Genomic DNA, 19,912 nt, shown 5'->3' with positions numbered 1-19,912 from the left:
CCTTGTTATTAGCTTTACTTTTTCTTTAGAAATCAAGGATTTTATGCGTGTGCGCGTGCATGTGTGTAGTTTGCCATCAGGAAGAACGTATAGTTAAAAGTGACTTCATGGAATTTTTTGGGGGTTGGGGGGCTAGAACACAATGAGCTCCAGCAGAAATTGGAAAAGAAGGAGCGAGAGTGCGATGCCAAGACTCAGGAGAAAGAGGAGATGATGCAGACCTTAAGTAAGATGAAAGAGAAACTCGAAAAAGAGTCTACCGAGCACAAGCACGTCAAGCAACAGGTGGCAGACCTCACAGCACAGCTCCATGAGCTGAATAGGGTAAGGGCATGCTGCAGGCTTCCCATTTATGGTGCAATTCCAGATTCTCTCACTGCAGTAAACAGAGAATGCAGATGAAGAATTCTGGGTACAAAACTTTCTTGAGTGTGGGAAAGGCTCAACTATGTTTGCAAGAAATCAGAGTTGTAGTTGGCTAGGGAAGGGACAGCTTTAAACTAACCATGGAAATAGCCTTGTTAGGCGGATGGCTATTGCCTTGTTCCTTGGTTGCCTCCCAGGTGGGCTTGTTAGATGCTCTTTTACATAGAAACCCATTTTGGGTCAACTGCAAGTTTAAAAGGATGTGAATCTATTACAGCTGCCAGCTACTGGCCTAGCTCCTTAGCTGAAGCTGTAGACCCGTGCTCTTAGCTGTGAAAGTCCCTGGTTCAATCCCAGGTGTCCGTCAAGTAGGTGGATGTAAATAGGGGCCCTTTGGGGATTCAAACTGCTAGGAGCCTCCGGTGCTCAAGGCGAGCTTCTAGAGGAGGTATGTAATCCCTTGGCCATCCCAACACTCTGAGGATGTGAGCTGGTTACAACACACAGCAATGGAGCCTGGCTTTTCAGTTCAAGCTGTAGAGACTCATGCCTTCCAGGAGGTCCCCAGTTCAATCTCCAGTGTCTTCCAGGATGGCAGCTATCCCAATACCTTGTCCTGGACCTTTGCCGGGAAGTGCAGGACATCCTAAACTGGTTTCCTGATTCTTTAAGAATGTGTCGGCCCTTGACGTCCATCTTAGCTAACGGAGCCCTCTGTAATCAGCATCTGGTCTAGGTTAATGTGCATAAGGGCTTAAAATGATTGACCGTAGCCCCCTTTTGTAACTGTGCTCGTTCTCTCTCTTTCAGAGGGCAATCTGTGCTACCGTTCCAGGAGGGCCCCCGTTGCCACCTGGAGCACCTGGTGGACCTTTACCTTCTCAGGCTCCAGGAGCCCTTCCCCCTCCTCCGCCTCCTCTACCTGGTGTAATCCTCCCTCCACCACCCCCACCTCCTGGTGGCCCGCCCCCTCCACCTGGCCCCCCTCCCCTAGGCGGGATAACCCCGCCTCCTGGAGCACCGCTGGGCTCGGCCCTCAAAAAGAAAAACATCCCGCAGCCAACGAATGCCCTCAAATCCTTCAACTGGTCTAAGCTGCCTGAGGTAAGCCCTGCGTTCTCACTTGCTGTTTAACGTGCCACTTTCTTCTCTATAAAGAGACCATGGATCAGACCGTTAAAAGATTTTGTTTTCCTAGAAAGGAAAAAGTGTCTTGCTCCATCACTTGACCTTTGTGCAGGTATCTGGGACGAGGGATGCGTCCCAGATGCGCCTGTGCGGCCTACTCGTATAACTGAGGGCGCCGCGTGATGAGCCACATGCCAGAAGTGTGTGAAACAGCCGATTTCGCTGTGATAAAGAAACTTAGCATCTAATAATGTTGGTGTGTTTCAGAACAAGCTGGCAGGCACCGTGTGGACTGACATCGATGATGCAAAAGTGTTTAAAATCCTTGATCTCGAAGACCTTGAAAGAACATTCTCTGCTTACCAGAGACAGCAGGTAATGGTCTGGTGTGTGTGTTGCACCGATTCAATCACCCTATGTCAGATGGGCTCTCAGAATATACATTTTATCATTATTTCACACTAATCCCATTTTAACTTGTCAGCTCAGCTCAGTCGGTTTACACTCCCCCTGTGCATGCCTGTGTTTTGCATTTAAATGTTGGTTAGCCGCCTGATACAGATCTGTTCACACCGCATACACACCTGACAGCATGCTTTACAGCGTAAGCCCAGGCACCTAATGAAGATGGATCACAAAAGAAATGATTGGGAATGGTTAAAAATAACACACAGATGTGGTTACAATGCAGTCATGTTTTTGGATCGCTTCTAAGAGCAAATGTTTCACTTCTACATAGTGGGTTGAAAATTCATGTCTGTCTCAAGCCAAAAAGATTTAGTTTTAACCACATCAGCCATGTGTGGAGCTCGTTCCTTATTTATTTTTAGCAAGCCCAGGGTGAAGTTTGAGTATTAAACAAAAAATGACACTGCAAACAAGTCTCAGGGCACGTCTTCACTACCCGCCGATCCGGTGGGTAGCAATCGATCTATTGGGGATCGACTTATCGCGTCTAGTGAAGACGCGATAAAATCGATCCCTGATCGCTCTGCCGTCGACTCCGGAAATCCACCGCAGCAAGAGGCGGCAGCGGAGTCGACGGCGGCGCGGCAGCGCTCGACTTGCCGCCAACCTCACAGCCAGGTAAGTCGACCTAAAATACGCAACTTCAGCTACGCTATTCACGTAGCTGAAGTTGCGTATCTTAGGTCGACCCCCCGCTGTAGTGTAGCCCTAGCCTCAGCTTTTAATTTCAATTTGTTATAAGCCTTATGGGACTGATTCAGCAAATAACTTGCGTACATAAGGCTAGACACCTGCTTTCCTGAATTGGGGCCATGGATGGGCAAGAAAATGAGATTTTTAACATGGTATGAGGGTCAACAGAGACTGAGAGCTGCTAAAAGAGATGGGACTGCAGGAGAATTCGTAGTGCTAAGAATAGTGAACTCTACCTAGTCAGTTGGCCAGAATGATGAGTGGGAGTTCTGCTAGTTGCAGGTGCAGAGGGACTTTGCAGGGAACAAATGGATTCAACAGATAAACGTGCACCTTCTATAAGGAGCTTAATTTCTTCCTGATGCTAATCAAGGTAGAGATCACCGCCAGATTAGAATAGGGCAGATGTCGAGCGTTCCCGAAGAGAAGGAAACACAGCGAGAGTGTATTTTGCAAACAGGTCACTAAGAGTGATTCTTTCCCCCTTGCTTTGAGTTTGACGAAGGTGCAGTTGGGTTCCATTCTTGAATTTGTAGAATCACCTGCAAAGGAGTTCCTGGCATGGTGGAAGGTGAGAGAGGAACAAGAAATGGGAGGGATGCAAGAACTAGAGAGCTACTGGGTAGATTGTGTCTTTGTCCTCCTAGCCATCAGCGTGAGCCAGTTAATCCACAGGTAGATTAGGTACGAGACTATTACAAGGCGGAGGGTTAAAAATAATTTGTCTCAGATGACAGCACAGCTGGATGAAGCCTCAAATAGGTGCATGGTACGATGGCTGTAGGGCCAGTGTGTAAGGAATATTTCAAATGCACTGGAGAGGAGGGCTCAGGAGGGACAAAATCACCTTTTTTGGGCAGCTGTGTTGGTCTGTAACTAATGCCAATGGCCTGATTGGGAAAGCAGCCAATAGTAATGAAAGATAAATTACAGAGCATGGACCAAAGATGTTTAAAAAGCTCTAAATACCTCCCAGCACCAGAGCTCATAGAGGCTGGGAGACATGACCCGCAAAGCACGTTCTCCAGCACTTCTGAACAACCATTGCAGCCAAGTCTTTGGCATAGAAAGGTACCTCCTGGAAGAACATCACAGGAAAACAGCTCCGCCTGAGTAGATGGGTACTGGTGAGCGTTGAAATGTGTATAGTTCTAGCTGAAATCAAAAGGCGCTTTTAGAGAGTGAGTGAGAGAGAGGGTCAGGAATTCATCAAAGCCAAACTTTAGGTGAATGAGGAATTTGTCATAGTAAAGCCAAAGGCTGGGGAGGGGCTGGCAAAAGACATTTCAATAAGCAATGTTGGCGGGACGTCAGGAAAGGAGTGGTGTTACACACCCTTTGGGAAAGGATCTGTAGCCTGTGACTCTCAGAAGTGCCTGGGGGTATAAATGATCACCCATGACCTAGCATGGTGCATCCTTTGCATATTTCAATTAAATTGTGTTCTCAACATTGTCTGCATGTGCTCTCGCTGTGTGCGTGTGTGTACACACACCCCTGCACGCAGAACAATGTTGAGAACACTGAATATATATGTATTCATCTTAAAATATTTCAAAATACTCAGCAATATTTAGAGGGATTCTATCAAGATTTTAAGAACACAAATCCCTGTTAGTGGTAACACACCACTGACTAATACAGGTAAAGGGTTATTGAACATCAATATTACTTTTTTGCCATTAGTAGAGCATTTCAGCTGCTTCTGGCCCATCACTCTGCTTGGACAGTGGAACCTACATGGATCAGCAGAACTTTCTGATCCGCATCCACAGGGCTCTTACATTGGAGTCTCTGATCTCTCAAAGGAATGTTGTGAAATTGGAGGGGACAGAGTTCAAGCCCCATCTCTGACTATATTTCCGGGGACATATTGTTTTCTGCAAAATCATTTTTGTTACGGAACCCAGATTTTGGACCTCCGCTATGTGGTAATGTTGCTTTCAAGTGACAGTGTTGAATAGTAATAGTACCTAAGGCAGTAAACACAGCTGGACAGCAGCATCAATAAGGGCCAGGGCAGGCATGAATGGTCATTTGGCCAAAGCACAGGGCTGGGAGTCAGGAGATCTGAGTTCTGTTCCAAACATAACTAAAGTGGAACAGTGCAGTTCAATACACGTCTGTCGCATCTTACGCTGGGGTTACGTTCCGCAGTCAGCGCGTAAAGCGAAAATCGCGTCTAGTCAAAATTCCATTGAGTGTAATGGTGGGCGGAATCGCCCGCACTACTGGTACAGTATTAAAATTGTTCTTTCTCTTTTTTTGTTTTTGTTTTTGCTGACTGTGTAAAGCTGAAATTGCGCATGTTAAATGCGCGTAAGATGGGACAGACCTGTATGCTACCACCAGCAAACCAGGCCACTCATGGCCAAATCTTCCTCCAACAATTCCTCCCCATTTACAACCTCCCTCTTCCTCCCCCCACTCCCAGTGGTAAAGTTAATTATGGATTATGGACCCAACTCCCCATACCTCTTCTAGGGTGACCAGACAGCAAATGTGAAAAATCGAGACGGGGGTGGGGGGTAATAGGAGCCTATATAAGAAAAAGACCCCAAAATCAGGACTCTCCCTATAAAATTGGGATATCTGGTCACCCTAGCGTCTTCTCACCAATGTATACCCTTCCCTGTGTACCAAGCAGATTTCCTGAGAAATGCACTGAATCTTGAGGGAGGGGAAGGAATACTGACCTCCCCCGCAACAAAGCTGAAAGCAAGATTCAGGGCACCAGTTTTGCTTCTGCTGTTAAAATACTACAAAAAAGTGAAATCTGCAAAAAGGGGGCTACTACCCAGGGAATGAAGAATCTGGAAACTAAGGCCCTGTCCCATGTGGGAGCAGAAACATGCTTAGCTCCAACGGTGTTTCAAGGTGGAGTGAGAGCATCATAGCCCTGCTCCAGCTAGTAACAACTCTAGGTCCTTGGCACCTCTTCCTTGTGAAGCTTAGTGTATTGCTGTTTGTGAAAGAGAACTCTGGCACATCAGCTGAGCAGGCAGTGACAGTGGAGTTCAGGACAGTGTTTTGCTGATCTGCCTTTGTATTTTGGCTAGGGTTTTTCCCCCTGTTGGATTAAATTTATTTCAAAACTTTAGGAAGGTTTTAAAAATTCATTTTCAATCTTTATTGAAGCTAAAATCAACATTGTGGAAAGAAAAGGCTAAAACTCAGATTCATTACTAGGTGCTAGTTTAATCAATGCCCAAAACTTCTGGAGTAATTTATATAACCACTTCCCCTTTCTCCCCTTCTCTCCCCTCCCCGCCGCCCCATTCATGAGCTAACAAACTGATTGGCAGCCAGCCAGCAAGGACCTACATAAAAAAGGCTTTCTTTAAAATTGCTGTTGTGTTGGAAATCTGTTTAGGGATTAATAATATCTTAAAACAGCCATCTGGACTGTCCGTTGCTTTCTAGCATAACGGCCAGGAAGGAAACATGATTGTGTAGTAACTTGATTTGGAGTAAATCTAACACTGAGATATCTCCTCTCAAGTCATTTTGATTCAAAAAGGTGTATTTCTGCACCTTTGAACATCACTCCAGATTGCACATCTGTGTGATGGGGTCTTTAGAGCTATGCAAACAGAGTGACCCCAGCATACAAATAGGGAAAACCCATGTTGGTGGTTTCATGATAAAAGCCCAGCTGCACAAATTTGCAGTCTATTGGAATGTGGTTGATGCTACATGGGGCATGCCCAAGCCCACCAGATATCTGGGGAACTGCACAATGGCAAAGTTTAGTCTGGGTATGGGGAGAGTATTTCTCTAGGCTAGCAAGGTTGCCTAGCTCCCACGTAGCTTTCCCCCTGTAAGACAGTTCCTGGGCAAACACGTTGCCATGGCAAATGGTAAAGTTTCGTCATTTCAAAATTTGCTCTGGAAGGAGAATCTCATTTTCATTTCAAAACCCTGTTTTTTTCCTGGCAGATGTGTTGACATTTCACTCCTTGAAATTCCCACAAACTCATCGAAATAGCAATTTTCTCCCCAATGTTTGCTTAACGAGTACTGATGCTGTTGTACAGCTCTTTTTGATTCTTGCATGAAGGGATCTCAGAATTTCAGAAAGTTTGGAGGGATTCTTTATCTTCCATGTTTTGCTTTAACACCCTCTTTTAGAGTGCCATTGCATGGTTCATTGATGAAACAGCAGATACCAATGCTTCCCCTGCCTGTCACTGATTTGCGTGCTTTCCCATTCGGTGCCCTTTCACTTATATTCTTTTACTGCTCAGTGCATTTTCATTTGCATTATCCATTGTCAGAATTCGTATGCCCCAGGTGCTTCTCTTGCAGTAGATACCTCTGTATTATATGTTCTTCCTGACTATGCTTTGACTCTTTTTTCTTTTGCTGTGACCACTGAATTGCACGTGTTTTTACTGCCTTTTCCATGCTTCTGCTATGGCTGTAGGACTTCTTTGTGAACAATAACTCCAAACAGGTAAGTGAGCTTCTGCTGAAATCTTGTTTTTATTAACGTGATGATTTTGCTAATGTTTAGCTGGATCAATTAACACAGGCTTAGCACACTTATCTAGAAGTAGAATAGTGCTATATGCAGTTCTACTGGATATTATATTTTAATAATTGTAAAAGATGATTAATATTTTAATTAGAATTTTTTTAAAAAGCCACATAGCATAACCTGAGGAAGTATAGCGATAATACCAAACCTCCTCCATGCTTTTTGACATGTCCTGTGCAGATTTGCCTTAGGTGCAAGACTTTGAGAACAAGTGTAAAATTTAAAAATGGGTCCTGGTGCTTTTGAAAAAAGGGGGCTTAGTTTATCCTCAAGGCCATTGACTTTTAATGAGAGTTGGACTCCTAAGTGCTTACGACTCTTTTGAAAATGGGACTTAAGTTTCCAAGTCACTAAGACGCTTTTGGAAAATTAGTTTTATTCCTAGGGATAAGATATTTCAAAAGCACTCAAAGTTGGCCCATTGAAGTTCCTGGGAGCAGAGTTCGGCCAACACTGAGTACTTTTGAACATCTCATTCCTAGATGGTAAAAGGATCAAAAGATACTTAGTTATTTTGGACTGCAAATGTCTTACATAACAGAAATTCATGTCTCTGCTCACTTTAAACCTTGGAAGTATGAAATGGACCATATGAATGCATATGGTTATGCATTTTGATACACATCTGCTAGCATTATCACCTTCCTTCCCAGTGTTCTGTTCCTTGGGGAATCAATGGAATAGGTAGGTATTCACCTATTAACATTAATCAAGATTATTGCAACAGTGTAAATAAAATCAGAGGAAACGTGACCACTTGTGTAGCTCAGTAATATTCATTACGTTTGTTACTATGTATTTTATGCCACTGATAGAATCATAGCAATGTAGAAGGGCCCTCGAGAGGTCATCTAGTCCATACCACCCTACGCTGATGCAGGACCAAGTAAACGTAGACCATCCCTGACGCTGTTTGTTTATCCTGTTCTTAAAAACCTTTAATGGCAGGGATTCCACAACTTCCTTTGGTAACCTGTTCCACTACTTAACTTTCTAACAACAAGGATAATTATGTTAGAGATTAGCAAAAATCTCCCTTGTTGCAAATTAAGCTGCTTACCCTTTGTCCTACCTTCAGTGGACATAGAGAACAATTGATCACCATCCTTTGTAAGAACCCTTAACATATTTGAAGACTGTTCTCAGATCCCTCCTCAGTCATCTTTTCTCCAGACTACCCAGGTATTTTAACCTTTCCTCATTCGCCAGGTTTACTAAATCTCATACCATTTTTGTTCTGCTGCATGTGTAACTGCAGTTGTGTATATTGTAAATCATTTGAGGGAGATTGTCAAACCACCCAAGAGTTTTAGGAACACAAGTCCTGATAACCTGTGCTCTTGATTGCCAAACCACCCAAGGGATTTAGGTGCTCTTGAATCCCGTATATGTTTTTGGAAGTCTCCCCCTTAACGGGTAATAAATGCTGCAGGTTGTGTTCATTAGCCTGTTAGGTTTTATTGTTGAACCATGTATTGAGTAGTATTGAGGGAGAGGGATAGTATTGAGGGATAGTTGGACTGCTAAACCCAGGGTTGTGAGTTCAATCCTTGAGGGGGCCATTTAGGGATCTGGGGCAAAATCAGTACTTGATCCTGCTAGTGAAGGCAGGGGGCTGGACTCAATGACCTTTCAGGATCCCTTCCAGTTCTATGAGCTAGGTATATCTCCATATATTATTGTGTGAGTGGATGCTGCACGTGTTTAGAGTGGCAGCAGAACTAAAGTGATCTTGAGCCTGTGTGACAGTCCATAACACAGCATTTCAAGCGAAGATCTAATGAAGTATCTCAAAGATGTATGCTAGGAAAGACTTGCTTTATTTATTCATTAGTGTATGTGAGGTTTGTGGATTCTCAAACTTTCCTGTGTGAAAACATATTTACATTTCTACCTAGTGGCTTTCAAAGCAAGCTCTGGTTTATAAAATGGCTTATTATATTTCAGTTACAGGCTACAGGTTTCAGTGCTAAGCCTTAGTGACATTCATGATTAATGGAGACCCGTTGTATACGATACTGATGCATGCTGAGGGTTCCAAATGTCAATATGCTGTTTCTCTTCATACTTTCTCATCATGCTTTTTGTAGAAAGAAGATGCCATCGATGACACACTGAGTTCCAGACATAAAGTCAAGGAGCTTTCGGTAATAGATGGCCGGAGAGCTCAGAACTGCAATATTCTTCTCTCCAGGTATTGTTAATGTCTTTTCCCTTCAAGGAAACTGGTTATTGGGTGCTACTTGTGTCCTGTGAGAGGATCTAGAGACTTTTTTCTAACTGTGTCATTCTAAGTTCTGATACTTGTGAACTGTAAAGAATAATGTGCCCTGAACTGGAGATCATGCTGTAGTTCCCTCTCAAGGGATTCTAATAACGGAAACGCTGGGAATTAAACCGGAGGAGTTTACTGACACCTGAACCCAGCTATGGAATTACATCTTCCATTTATGTATAGTTTTGCAAAGGCAAATGCATTTAATAGGATACACGAGAATGCCCGATGTTGGTGCGGGAATGCTACGGGAACCATTGTCGCTGTTCAGAAAGGTTTAATTTTTATATCTTTTTTATACCTTAGATTTTCTTTACTTTTTTGGTGATATTTAAGAAGGACTCTGCTAAAATCAGAAAAGGAAATAGATTCTAAATGTTCAGTTAGGCAGAACACCCCTGGGTAACTGGCCTCTGAGAGGCGGTCATTATATTTAGGCTTCTGAATAGTGGGGAGTGCTGTTTGGAAACTGATGTTAAATACTAGTAATGAGGGTTCAGTGCACGACTTTTGATTTTTGGAATGTGAATGATTTTCAGATTCAAACTATCCTACTAGGATTAGGAGGCAACAAGGGAAGGTTTGGTAAGAGATACTAAGGAATATAGAGAGAATTATAGGGTTATGAGTAATAAACCCACTGCATTCCCAAAGAGATTTACATTCATCAAGACTATAATTCATTTAAAGAGGTTCAGAGCTATAACCAAAACCCCTCTGACTTTGCCCTGGATGTGATGTCATTGGACTCCCTTGATGAAAGTAGTCTCACAGTCTGGAAGGGGTTGCATTGTTACTTAATTACTATGAGTAATTTAATCTAGTGTTTAAAACTAAATTCTGCTTACATGCTAAAAGCAGTATTTTAGCAAAGTACATGGATTAGACTAATTTTATGTGAAAATACAAGCCAGTCAAGTCTGGCGTGCAAATGTGAATGATTAAATAAATGATAAATACTTTTTAAAAAAAAACCTCTCCTGTCCCATTTAGAAAATGTCTCCTTCAGTACATGAAAATGTTGAAATTACGTATAAACTAAGAATCACTTTTAATGTACCAAGTGGAATTTGGGTAGGTCCAGTTTTTTGAATTCCATGTTTCATAGAAATGTATGGCTGGAAGTGACCTCGAGAGATCATCAAGTCCAGCCCCCTGTGCTGAAGCAAGGCCAAATAAACCTAGACCATCCCTGACAGGTGTTTGTCCAACTTGTTCTTAAAATCTCCAGTGATGGGGATTCCACAACCCCTTGGTAGCGTGTTCCAGTACTTAACTATCCTTATAGTTAGGAAGCTTTTCCTAACGTCTAACCCAGTGGTTCCCAAACTTGTTCCACCACTTGTGCAGGGAAAGCCCCTGGCGGGCCGGGCTGGTTTGTTTACCTGCCGCGTCCGGAGGTTCGGCCAATCGCGACTCCCAGTGGCCGTGGTTCGCTGTTTCAGGCCAATGGGAGCTGCTGGAAGCGGCGTGGGCCGAGGGACATACTGGCTGCTGCTTTCAGCAGCTCCCATTGGCTGGAGCAGCGAACAGCGGCCACTGGGAGCCATGATCGGCTGAACCTCCGGACACGGCAGGTAAACAAACCGGCCCAGTCTACCAGGGGCTTTTCCTGCACAAGCAGTGGAACAAGTCTGGGAAACACTGGTCTAACCTAAATATCCCTTGCTGCAGATTAAGCCCATTACTACTTGTCCTTTTTTTAGCAGACGTGAAGAACAATTATAAAGAGGACTGTGAGTAACAGATCTTAAATTTGAAGAGTGTTATCAAGTTCCTCCCTCAGTCAGCTTTTCTTAAAACTAAACACGGCCAATTTTTTAACCTTTCCTTATACGTCTGGTTTTTAAACATTTTATCGTTTTTGTTGCTCTCCTCTGGCTCTCTCCAATTTATCCTAAAGGGTGGCGCCCAGAATGGACACAGTACGCCATGTGTGGCCTCACTAGTGCTGAGTGGGATAATTACCTCCTGTGTCTGTCTTCACTCCTGTTAATACACCCCAGAATATGAGCTTTTTTCACAGCTGCATCACATTGTTGACTCTTATTCAATTTGTGATCCACTATAAACCCCAGATCCTTTGCAGCTGCGCTACTACTTAGCCAGGTAATCCCCATTTTGTAGTTGTGCATTTGATTTTTCCTTCCAAAGTAAACTATTTTGCCCTTGTCTTTATTGAATTTTATCTTGTTTATTTCAAACCAATTCTCTAATTTGTCAAGGTTGTTTTAAATTCTAATCCTGTCCTCCAAAGTGCTTGCAACCCCTCCTGTCATGGCCTATGGGTCTCGAACGGAGGCCTAAGGTTCATGGGAGCAGTCGTGCTCCAACCCTCCATTTGGCAGCCTGCTGGCAATAACTTGTCTGGGACCTATGAAAGCCAGCCCCAATGTGAGGTTCTGCCCTGAGGTCCTATTGGCAAAGTCCCAGAGCAGCTAATTGTTCCAGTATCTTTCCAAGTATCAAAGTTAGGCTGAATGGTCTATAATTCTCTGGGTTCTCCTTTTTAAAGATAGGGACTATGTTTGCCTCTTACCAGTCCTCTGTGATCTCACCCATCCTCAATAGCTTCTAGAAGATAATTACTGACCGTTCCAAGATTTCATCTGCTAGTTCCCCATGGATGAATGTCATCAGGCCCTGCCAGCTTGAATGCATCTAACTTTATCTAAATATTCTTTAACCTGTTCTTCCCTATATTGGCCTGAGTTCCTTCCCCCTTAGTGTTAATATTTAATTGTTGAGTATCTGGTCTGAGTGAAGACTGAAGCAAAATAAGCATTAAACACCTCCGCCTTCTTGATGTCATCAGTTACTAGCAATCCTTCCCCGCTAAGCAAAGGACCTACATTTTCCTTTGTCTTTCTCTTACTCATAATGTATTTAAAATACTCTCTGGCCACATTCTTAGCAAGTCAAGACCCAGGGCCTGGGTGGAAGCGTCCAGAATCAGAATGCCTGTCATGTGCAGGCAGAGGGAGCGCTAGCAGTGGAGTTGATGTGCCATTTTCCTCCCTCTTCCTTGTATAATATCTGCAAGTTAAGGAGAGGAAAACATCCAACCCCGATCTCTCTGCTTTCCTTTGCTGGTGAGCTCCACTGGCTAGCTTCTTTAGTCTCCCAGCCTCCTTCATCTCACCAACCCCATGCCTATAGTAAGAGTAAATAAAAATAATGCTTCAGAAAAGGGGAGGCTTATTTTCCTTTTAAAATTATGCAATACCTTTTAAAAAATATACCTTTTAAAAAAAAAACTGGTTAATTTTCACTGGCGTGCATTTCTTCAGTGTATCCTAGATGTGTCACTTTGTCCTGGAGACAAAGTTAACTCTCAGTACAGCAAGCTGTATATAAACCTTTGCATTTTAAAGGTTGTCTTTTTTTCCCCATGGCTATTTGCTGCCTCATCTCCAAAGATTTGCTTTAAAAAAGGGGGACGCAGGAAAGAAATGTTAACTCAGAATAAGCTCAAAAAGGGGTGGGAAAATTATAGAATAAAAAGTCTCATCATTGAGGAAATTTCCCTCAACAGGGCACTTTAAAGGAAAATAACTTAACATTTAGAAAGTTGGGTGCATCTCTCCCTGACAAGTTAAGTTGGTTGTGTTTGCATTCTGAACTGGCTTTGGCCCCAGTTTAATTAAGCATTTAAGCATGTGCTTATTTTTAAGCACATGAATGGTCCTTTTGACTTTGTTTGGGGCTACTCACATATTAAATTTTCAAGCATATTTTTAAGGGCCTTGCTCAGTCAGGACCTCAGTTTGTTTTTCTAACAAGTCTTCCCCCCTCCATTATGGAGCTGGTGAGGAACCAGTAGCCCCTGTTCTTCATAACCTACCCACCCTCTCATTAAACTGGTAATGAGTGCAGCAAGCTAGCTGATTCCCCTCTTCATGGGAAGTGACCTGAGCCTGACTGGGGACTATGGTGTTCTCTTCATGCCCGACACTGGCTTTCTCTGTGGCCTTGGACAGTCACATAACTTGCCTGCCTCAGTTTCCCCTTCTGTAAGATTGACTTAAATATTCTCATCTCCCTAATAGGATGTGTTAAATATTAGTTAATAATTGTAAATTGGTTTGACTGGAAAACACCAAATAGTCTTACTAACAGGGGAATGCTGTGGTCTTTTGCGTGAATTTTTAAACTACAATATATTTTTTTTATATTCTCCTTAATGTGAGAAGTGAAATAAGCCAAAAATAGACACTTGGCAGATCCAAATAGACCTTATTTGCTAAAATGGGCTGTTTGATGTTTCCTTAACCTTCAGCCTGCAGTTAAGTACAGCCTGGACTCTGTGTGCTGGACAATAGTAGTTCTGTAGCGGAGAGGTAATTTGACCTGGTGTGAGCTTTGACTGAGCTTGAAGGACAGGCCTGTCTTTGACTGACTGCGTGAGTTTGGTGCCTGTTTTCAATTTAATGACAGGGGAGGACAAGCCCCTCTAACATGCCGACATTTTACTTCACAGCAAGTTTGGAGAGGCTTGTGGGGTTTATGCAACGGTAACTTTCAGAGCTTCGGTAGCAGCCCTAGGGTTGATCCTGCAAACCTTTGCTTCTGTAAGTAGTGAAGCCAGTAGAATTACAGTAGCAAGCGCTATGCTCAGCAATAAGGCCCAGATCTTCAAAGATATTTAGGTGCCCAATTCCTGTAGAAATCAGTGCGAGTTCGGCACCTCGATACCTTTGAGGATCTGGGCCCAAGTGTTTGCCGCATCAAGGCCCAGATTTATTTGTTCAGCACCATAAAGCTACATGACTCTTTACAAGCAGGGGAGAAATCAGGTCCCTGCCCCTTAAAGCTTGCAGACTGCTTACTCTTAACACAAAATGGATGAGAGGAAGGAGAGCCTTGCAAAGAGGGATGGTCTTGCAGTGAAGGCACTGCACAGGATGTCCCACTGTTTAGTGCACTAGCATGAGACTTTGGAGCTCTAGGGTCAACTCCTTGCTCTGCCACAGATTTCTTGGGTGATCTTGGGCAAGTCACTTAGCCTCTGTGTGCCTCAGTTCCCTATCTGTAAAATGGGGATCATAGCATTGCCCTGCCTTCTAGGTATTGTAAGGACAAATTCGTGCACTTTGTTCTACGGTGTATTGTGTGAACCTAGAGAGAGTTACCTAGTTGTCTCACAGTGAATGCTGTCCTGTTTCTGTATCCGTGGAACACCAGTAGAAGGTTGTGGGTTGTTTTTTTGTTGGTTTGTTTGGTGTTTTTTTTTTTTTTTTGAGTTTTGCATGTGAAAAGATTGCACCGTCAGCTCTTCATTTAGCCTATACATTTGTAAGCTAAACAGCCATTGTCTGGTTTCCAGCATGGAAAGATTACGGCTGGCTAGATACTTTATCTCTCTCTCTCTCTCTCGATGTTTGCTTGCTTTTCTTGTTTTGGGAGAAATTACTGCTTAGTGAGATCACTGGATTTTCCTCAAACTAGTAATGTAACATGGACATATTTTTGACATTGCTTTTTTTAGTATAGCTCAAAGCCTGCTGATGTCAATGCATTTTGGGCCTCTTTCAACAAGCCACCACATCACAGCTTCTGCTCTGGTCAGGTTTTTCTAGTGCAGGAGGCATGTAGTGTGTTTTGTAAGATGCAAATGAATACTTTAGTGTGTGTGTTTCTAAGTCTTGTGTAGGTGAATGGCTGGTTTTGTTTCTCTCCTCTGCGAGCCGGTGTCAAGCATGTTTCTTAATTGAATGTGGCTTTTCAGGAGGGTGCGCCTCTTTCAATGCCGAATTTGTTTTTTCCTTTCACACTTATTAGGTTCTCCATTTGCCTCTGCAAAGCCGCCCCAAATACCCTGCATTGGTCAAGCTTGTGAGCTGTCACTTTGCATCTCTCAGTTGCGGGGTTTAAATCCCCGTGACAGCAAATACTGTGACCCAGTTCCTCTCAGACGGTTTGCGTTCGACAGCTGCTGCCAGCAGCGATCATTATTGTGGCTATAGATAAGCTTGTAGCTTTCACTGGCCTCTTTCCCATCCAATTGTGTGAGAAGTTGTTTAATTCCAGCACTGGGTGATTTCTCTCTCAAGATATTAAGAAACACTCTAGTTCTAAGAAGCATTGCAATTCTTGGCATTCATTTTGGGTCACTTCTGGGAAAAGTTTTTAAACTTGACATATAACGAACAGGCTTTATGGAAAGTCCGTAGTAGAACTCTGGTTCAGATAGGGCCCAGGATGGTTGTGATGAAAATTTAATTATTGACTATTGGCTGAACAGTGACCTACATGGCATCAGTTGTTAGTCTCTGCCCAGGCTCCCATGCATGGGTATAAAACTAGCTCTATGTAGTCACCTAGAAAATGCACTGTTACACCTGGCACTAATCATGACCCTTGTGGGTAGTCTGCACAGGAAAACCAGGGGCTAGGTAGGTAAGGAGACTGAGCTGTGTGTTTCTCCCTAGAGGTGGTAACTCACAGATCCAGAATAGGGATCACGGTGCAGGGTGAGGGAAGGTGGCATTGCCACGTTCCAGGCCACGCTTTTAGTTTAAATTCAATCTTTGGTGATCTTGGTACAGGCCAGACTGACCCGGTAACTGGCCAAGTCAGAGGGGTTGGATGTGTTAGAACATGAAACCACCCAGAAGACCACTGCAGTTCCCTGCCTTCTGGTTCCGTCATCTGGTAGACTGTGGCCGTTCAGTGGAGCTAGTGCATTCGTTTCTGGGAGCGGGTGCAAAGCTTTTTGATGTGACACCAGTCTGCCTGGGGGCTACTTAACCATCTACAAAGCCAGAGGGACAGGGATGCTCTCTGGTAGGAGTGTAGCTAACATAATGGCCCTCAAGTTAAGCTTCAGGAGAGGACAAGATTGACAACCCCATTGGGACTGATCAAAGTAAGGGAGCGGTTGCATTTCTATGTCCTCCAGAGAAAACCATTCTATAGTTTTGTCATATGAAACCAATGATTTCATGCCTGTTTCAGCCTTTGAATCGCTTGCAGACCACAAGCAGCATAAGCCTTGTCCAACTATTTGAGGCGATGCCGTGAGATTTCATTGGCGCAACAAGCTATACAAGTGTGACTGAAGTGTCTAATCCTAAATAAACAAACCCACTGGACCCTGCAGGTCTGATTATCTCAGTCTTGGCCCTTATCGCCATAGCATCCAAGCATCCTGCAGGCGTGGATGTGTCTGTCCTCACTGCAGCCCTGTGATGACAGGGAAGGGCTATCCCCATTTGACAGATGGGGGAACTGAGACCCAGGTGACTTGCCCAAGATCACACAGGAAATCTGTGTTTGAAATGGGAATTGGAGCCTATTCTCCCCCCCTGCTAGATGTCTGTCCGAGACAGGGAGGATACACATAGGATAAGGCTGCATGTTGCTGCAGGTGTGACCTCCTGTGTCCATTTAACAGCAGTACCCAAACCACCTGTGGTGGCAGGTTTCGATGTGGGCACCGCACGGTGCCATCACTGCTCTCTTCCCCCTTTTCTCCCCAGGTCAGGCACCATTTTTCCTCCTCGTTTTTGGATGAGCTCTCTTATGATGCCCTTGTATTGTGGGCATTGGTGTCGAAAGTAAAGGAGAACTGAATATTATAGAATAAAACTGAGCTTAAAGTGAACTTTGAGCAAATACCTTCAGGACTTTTTTTTTTCTTTTTTCCTGACTCTTCTTATGGTTACCACAAGAAAAAATCTCTTGTGGGATCCCATCAAACTGTTCGTCCTGTTCCATTGAGATAATGTTATAAATGGCTATTCTCAATGCAGTAGACTCTGATTAGTACTACTCTTGACCTGTAATATTATGCAGTCATAATTTTTTTTTTTTAAGGTTGGAAGGGACTGTTGTGATCATCTTGTCTCTCCATCTGCATAACGCAGGCCATAGGCTAGAGGAATTATTTGAAAAGAACATCAGGGTGAAAATCTGGCTCCACTGAAGTCAATGGCAAAACTTCCTTGACTTCAGCGGGGGCAGGATTTCACCCCCAATGTTGAAATCTTAAAGATTCAAAGTAATGAAGAATCCTTCACCTCCTGTGATAAATTATTCCAATGGGCCATTGCCCTTACTGTTTAAATCAAAATGTGCCTTCCTATTTGAATGTTTGTAGCTTCAACTTCCAGTGATCAGACTTTGTCTTTGTTTGCTAAATTAGAGGACTCTCTACTATCAGAAATCTTCTCCCAGTGTGAGTACTTATAAACCATTATCAAGTCACCTCTTGATCTTCTTTTTGATAAGCTAAATAGATTGAACTTAAGTCTCTTTAAAGTAGTGATATTCAGACCTCAGTGGTTCAGATAGGCCTCTGAAGAAGTGGGTTTTTTACCCACGAAAGCTTATGCCCAAATAAATCTGTTTGTCTTTAAGGTGCCACCGGACTCCTCGTTGTTTATATAGGCCTTGAATCATTCTTGTGGCTCTTTTTTGAAATCTGTCCAATATGCCAACATCCTTTTTGAAGCGTGAACACCAGTTTCCAGTAATGGTCTCAAGAATGCCTTATAGAATTGCAACAAATAATACTTCTCATTAATAGATCCGGTTAATTAAGCACAATTGGCTGTTTTCAAACGTTAACTTGGTCGGGTTTTTTTTTAAAGACTCTTTCTGTGTATATAGAAGTAGTTCTCTGCTTTTAACAATTTTTTGAATCCTAAGAATTCAGACAAATTTCCCCCCAAATGAGCAAATTCTATTTCTGAAAATGCATTGTAGTTATTTTTGCACAGGAATACCAAAATGATTGTTTGCGAAATTATTTCCTGTAACGGTTGTGCGGCTAAACCACTGCCATGCTTTGGTTAGGAGTTGATTTCATGTGCAGCTGAATGTGCTATTTATTCACTCAGGGTGTAATTCGCTGTGTGTGCAGGGGGCTAGCATGATGCCCATGCGCCACTCAAATCCTGTTTAAGCCCATAGGGATGATGGTTAGAATAATTTTACAATTGGAAAAGTGTGTTTGGTCAGTCTCGCATAACTTGTAAATAAACAGCTGAACGGATTGTGCTCAAACTTTACCAGGGGCAGGGGTGGGAAATGACTTTCAGGCAGAGAGAATGCATAGACAATAAGTGCAAGAAAGTGAATTTTTCAGTAGATTGGCGTGTGTGAAACCCGGGGAATTACGATGCTGACTTTAACCATCACTACCAGCTCCTGATACTGTAACATGTGCAAGTTCTGTTGTTTTTTTTTCTTGTGTGAGTTCACCCTATAACTCTGTCTTTTGTAGGCATACATTTAAAGAGAAACCGGGGCTGTGCTCTTCAAACCAAGGCTAAATGAGGTGGAATCCAGACAAAGCCTCGGAGGGTGCTAAGAGCACACAAATAGATACAGTGTCAAAAATAAAACAGCCCTGGCGTTCCAATAATATGCAAATGCCATGCTCACTCCCTGGAATGAACACCCTTTCGTTAACTCTACAGAGGGGGGTGTTTTCCGTTTGCATCTAAATTATTCCATCCAACATAATGCAAAATAGGAAGAGAAGCAAGCAAAGCCCTCCCAGCGAGCTGGGTGGGGAAGTTTGCAGAGGCATTTAGCCCTAATCAGTGGCTGGTGGAACCAAGAAGGAGAAGCTGAATGTGGTGTAGGTTTTGTTCCCCTTCCCCTCTTCCCCTCCACCAATCCCTTGACTGAAGTGGGGCTAGGATTTCATCCAAAGTGCCTAGATTCTGTGTTGATTGGTGCTAAATCAATAGCTGATGTAGGGAGCAGAGCAAATGATTTTTTTTACTTGTTCTGTATTTGCCTATGTTTTCAGAAGGGATTAATGGCTTGTCTATGTGGAGAGTTAGGCTGTGAATCTACAGCGCACTAGCCTGCTGTGCACTAACTGGCCCTGTGGACCATGCTGCTGTGCACTAAATGGTCCATGGTGAGCTCTGACATGCAGCTGTTTGGAAACAGGAGTGCTGTAGCAGGGTCCACGTGGAGGCTTAATGTGCAGTAAACTAGTACGGTAGAGTCCCACCCTGGCTTGCTGCATATGAACTCTCCGTGTAGACAAGCCCTAGTAATTTTGGGTGCCTCCATTGTTTGGTTTCCAGCCTGAGACACAGCGAAAGGGGTTGATTTTTCAAAACATCCTGAGCCCCTGTTCTCTGGAAATCAAGCAGTTGGGTGTCTCGAGTTGGGCACTCGAAAATTGAGACACCCAGAATGACTAGTTACGGCTGAAAATTTCAGCTCTTGTTTTTTGAGGTTGTTTCATTTTTAATAGACTCCAACCTGAGGTTGTCTGGTGTCAGTGGAAGTGGAAGAAGTAAATTAAACCTCAAGAAGATGTTAAGGGGCAGCAAAAGTTTGCTAATGTCCACACACAATTTGTCCAATAATCACGTGAAAATAATAATAATGAGCCAAATCCAGAAGTCCTACTTAGTCAAACTCCCATTAAAGTCCATGGGGAAATTGCCTGAGTCAATGTAACCAACTGGTGA

The 19,912-nt window shown here is 43.4% G+C and overlaps 1 protein-coding gene across 2 annotated transcripts in view; it reads left to right on the top strand.

Moving 5' to 3' along the window:
• Positions 1–19,912, top strand: part of DAAM1 (dishevelled associated activator of morphogenesis 1) — a 178,859-nt gene that overhangs the window by 135,535 nt on the left and 23,412 nt on the right. The window contains exons 13-17 of one of the 2 annotated variants that reach the window (XM_008168239.4): positions 137–324; positions 1,177–1,470; positions 1,762–1,869; positions 7,082–7,111; positions 9,286–9,389. In XM_008168239.4, the coding sequence (XP_008166461.2) occupies positions 137–324; positions 1,177–1,470; positions 1,762–1,869; positions 7,082–7,111; positions 9,286–9,389 (724 nt within the window). The remainder of the gene's footprint in view (positions 1–136; positions 325–1,176; positions 1,471–1,761; positions 1,870–7,081; positions 7,112–9,285; positions 9,390–19,912) is intronic. The other variant, XM_008168243.4, reaches the window with a different exon arrangement.

Source organism: Chrysemys picta, chromosome 4 (genome assembly GCF_011386835.1).
Source record: "Chrysemys picta bellii isolate R12L10 chromosome 4, ASM1138683v2, whole genome shotgun sequence".
NCBI classification, from domain to species: domain Eukaryota; kingdom Metazoa; phylum Chordata; order Testudines; family Emydidae; genus Chrysemys; species Chrysemys picta.
Note: the sequence above shows the minus strand (reverse complement) of the source record. Positions and strands in the feature narration are given on the sequence as shown.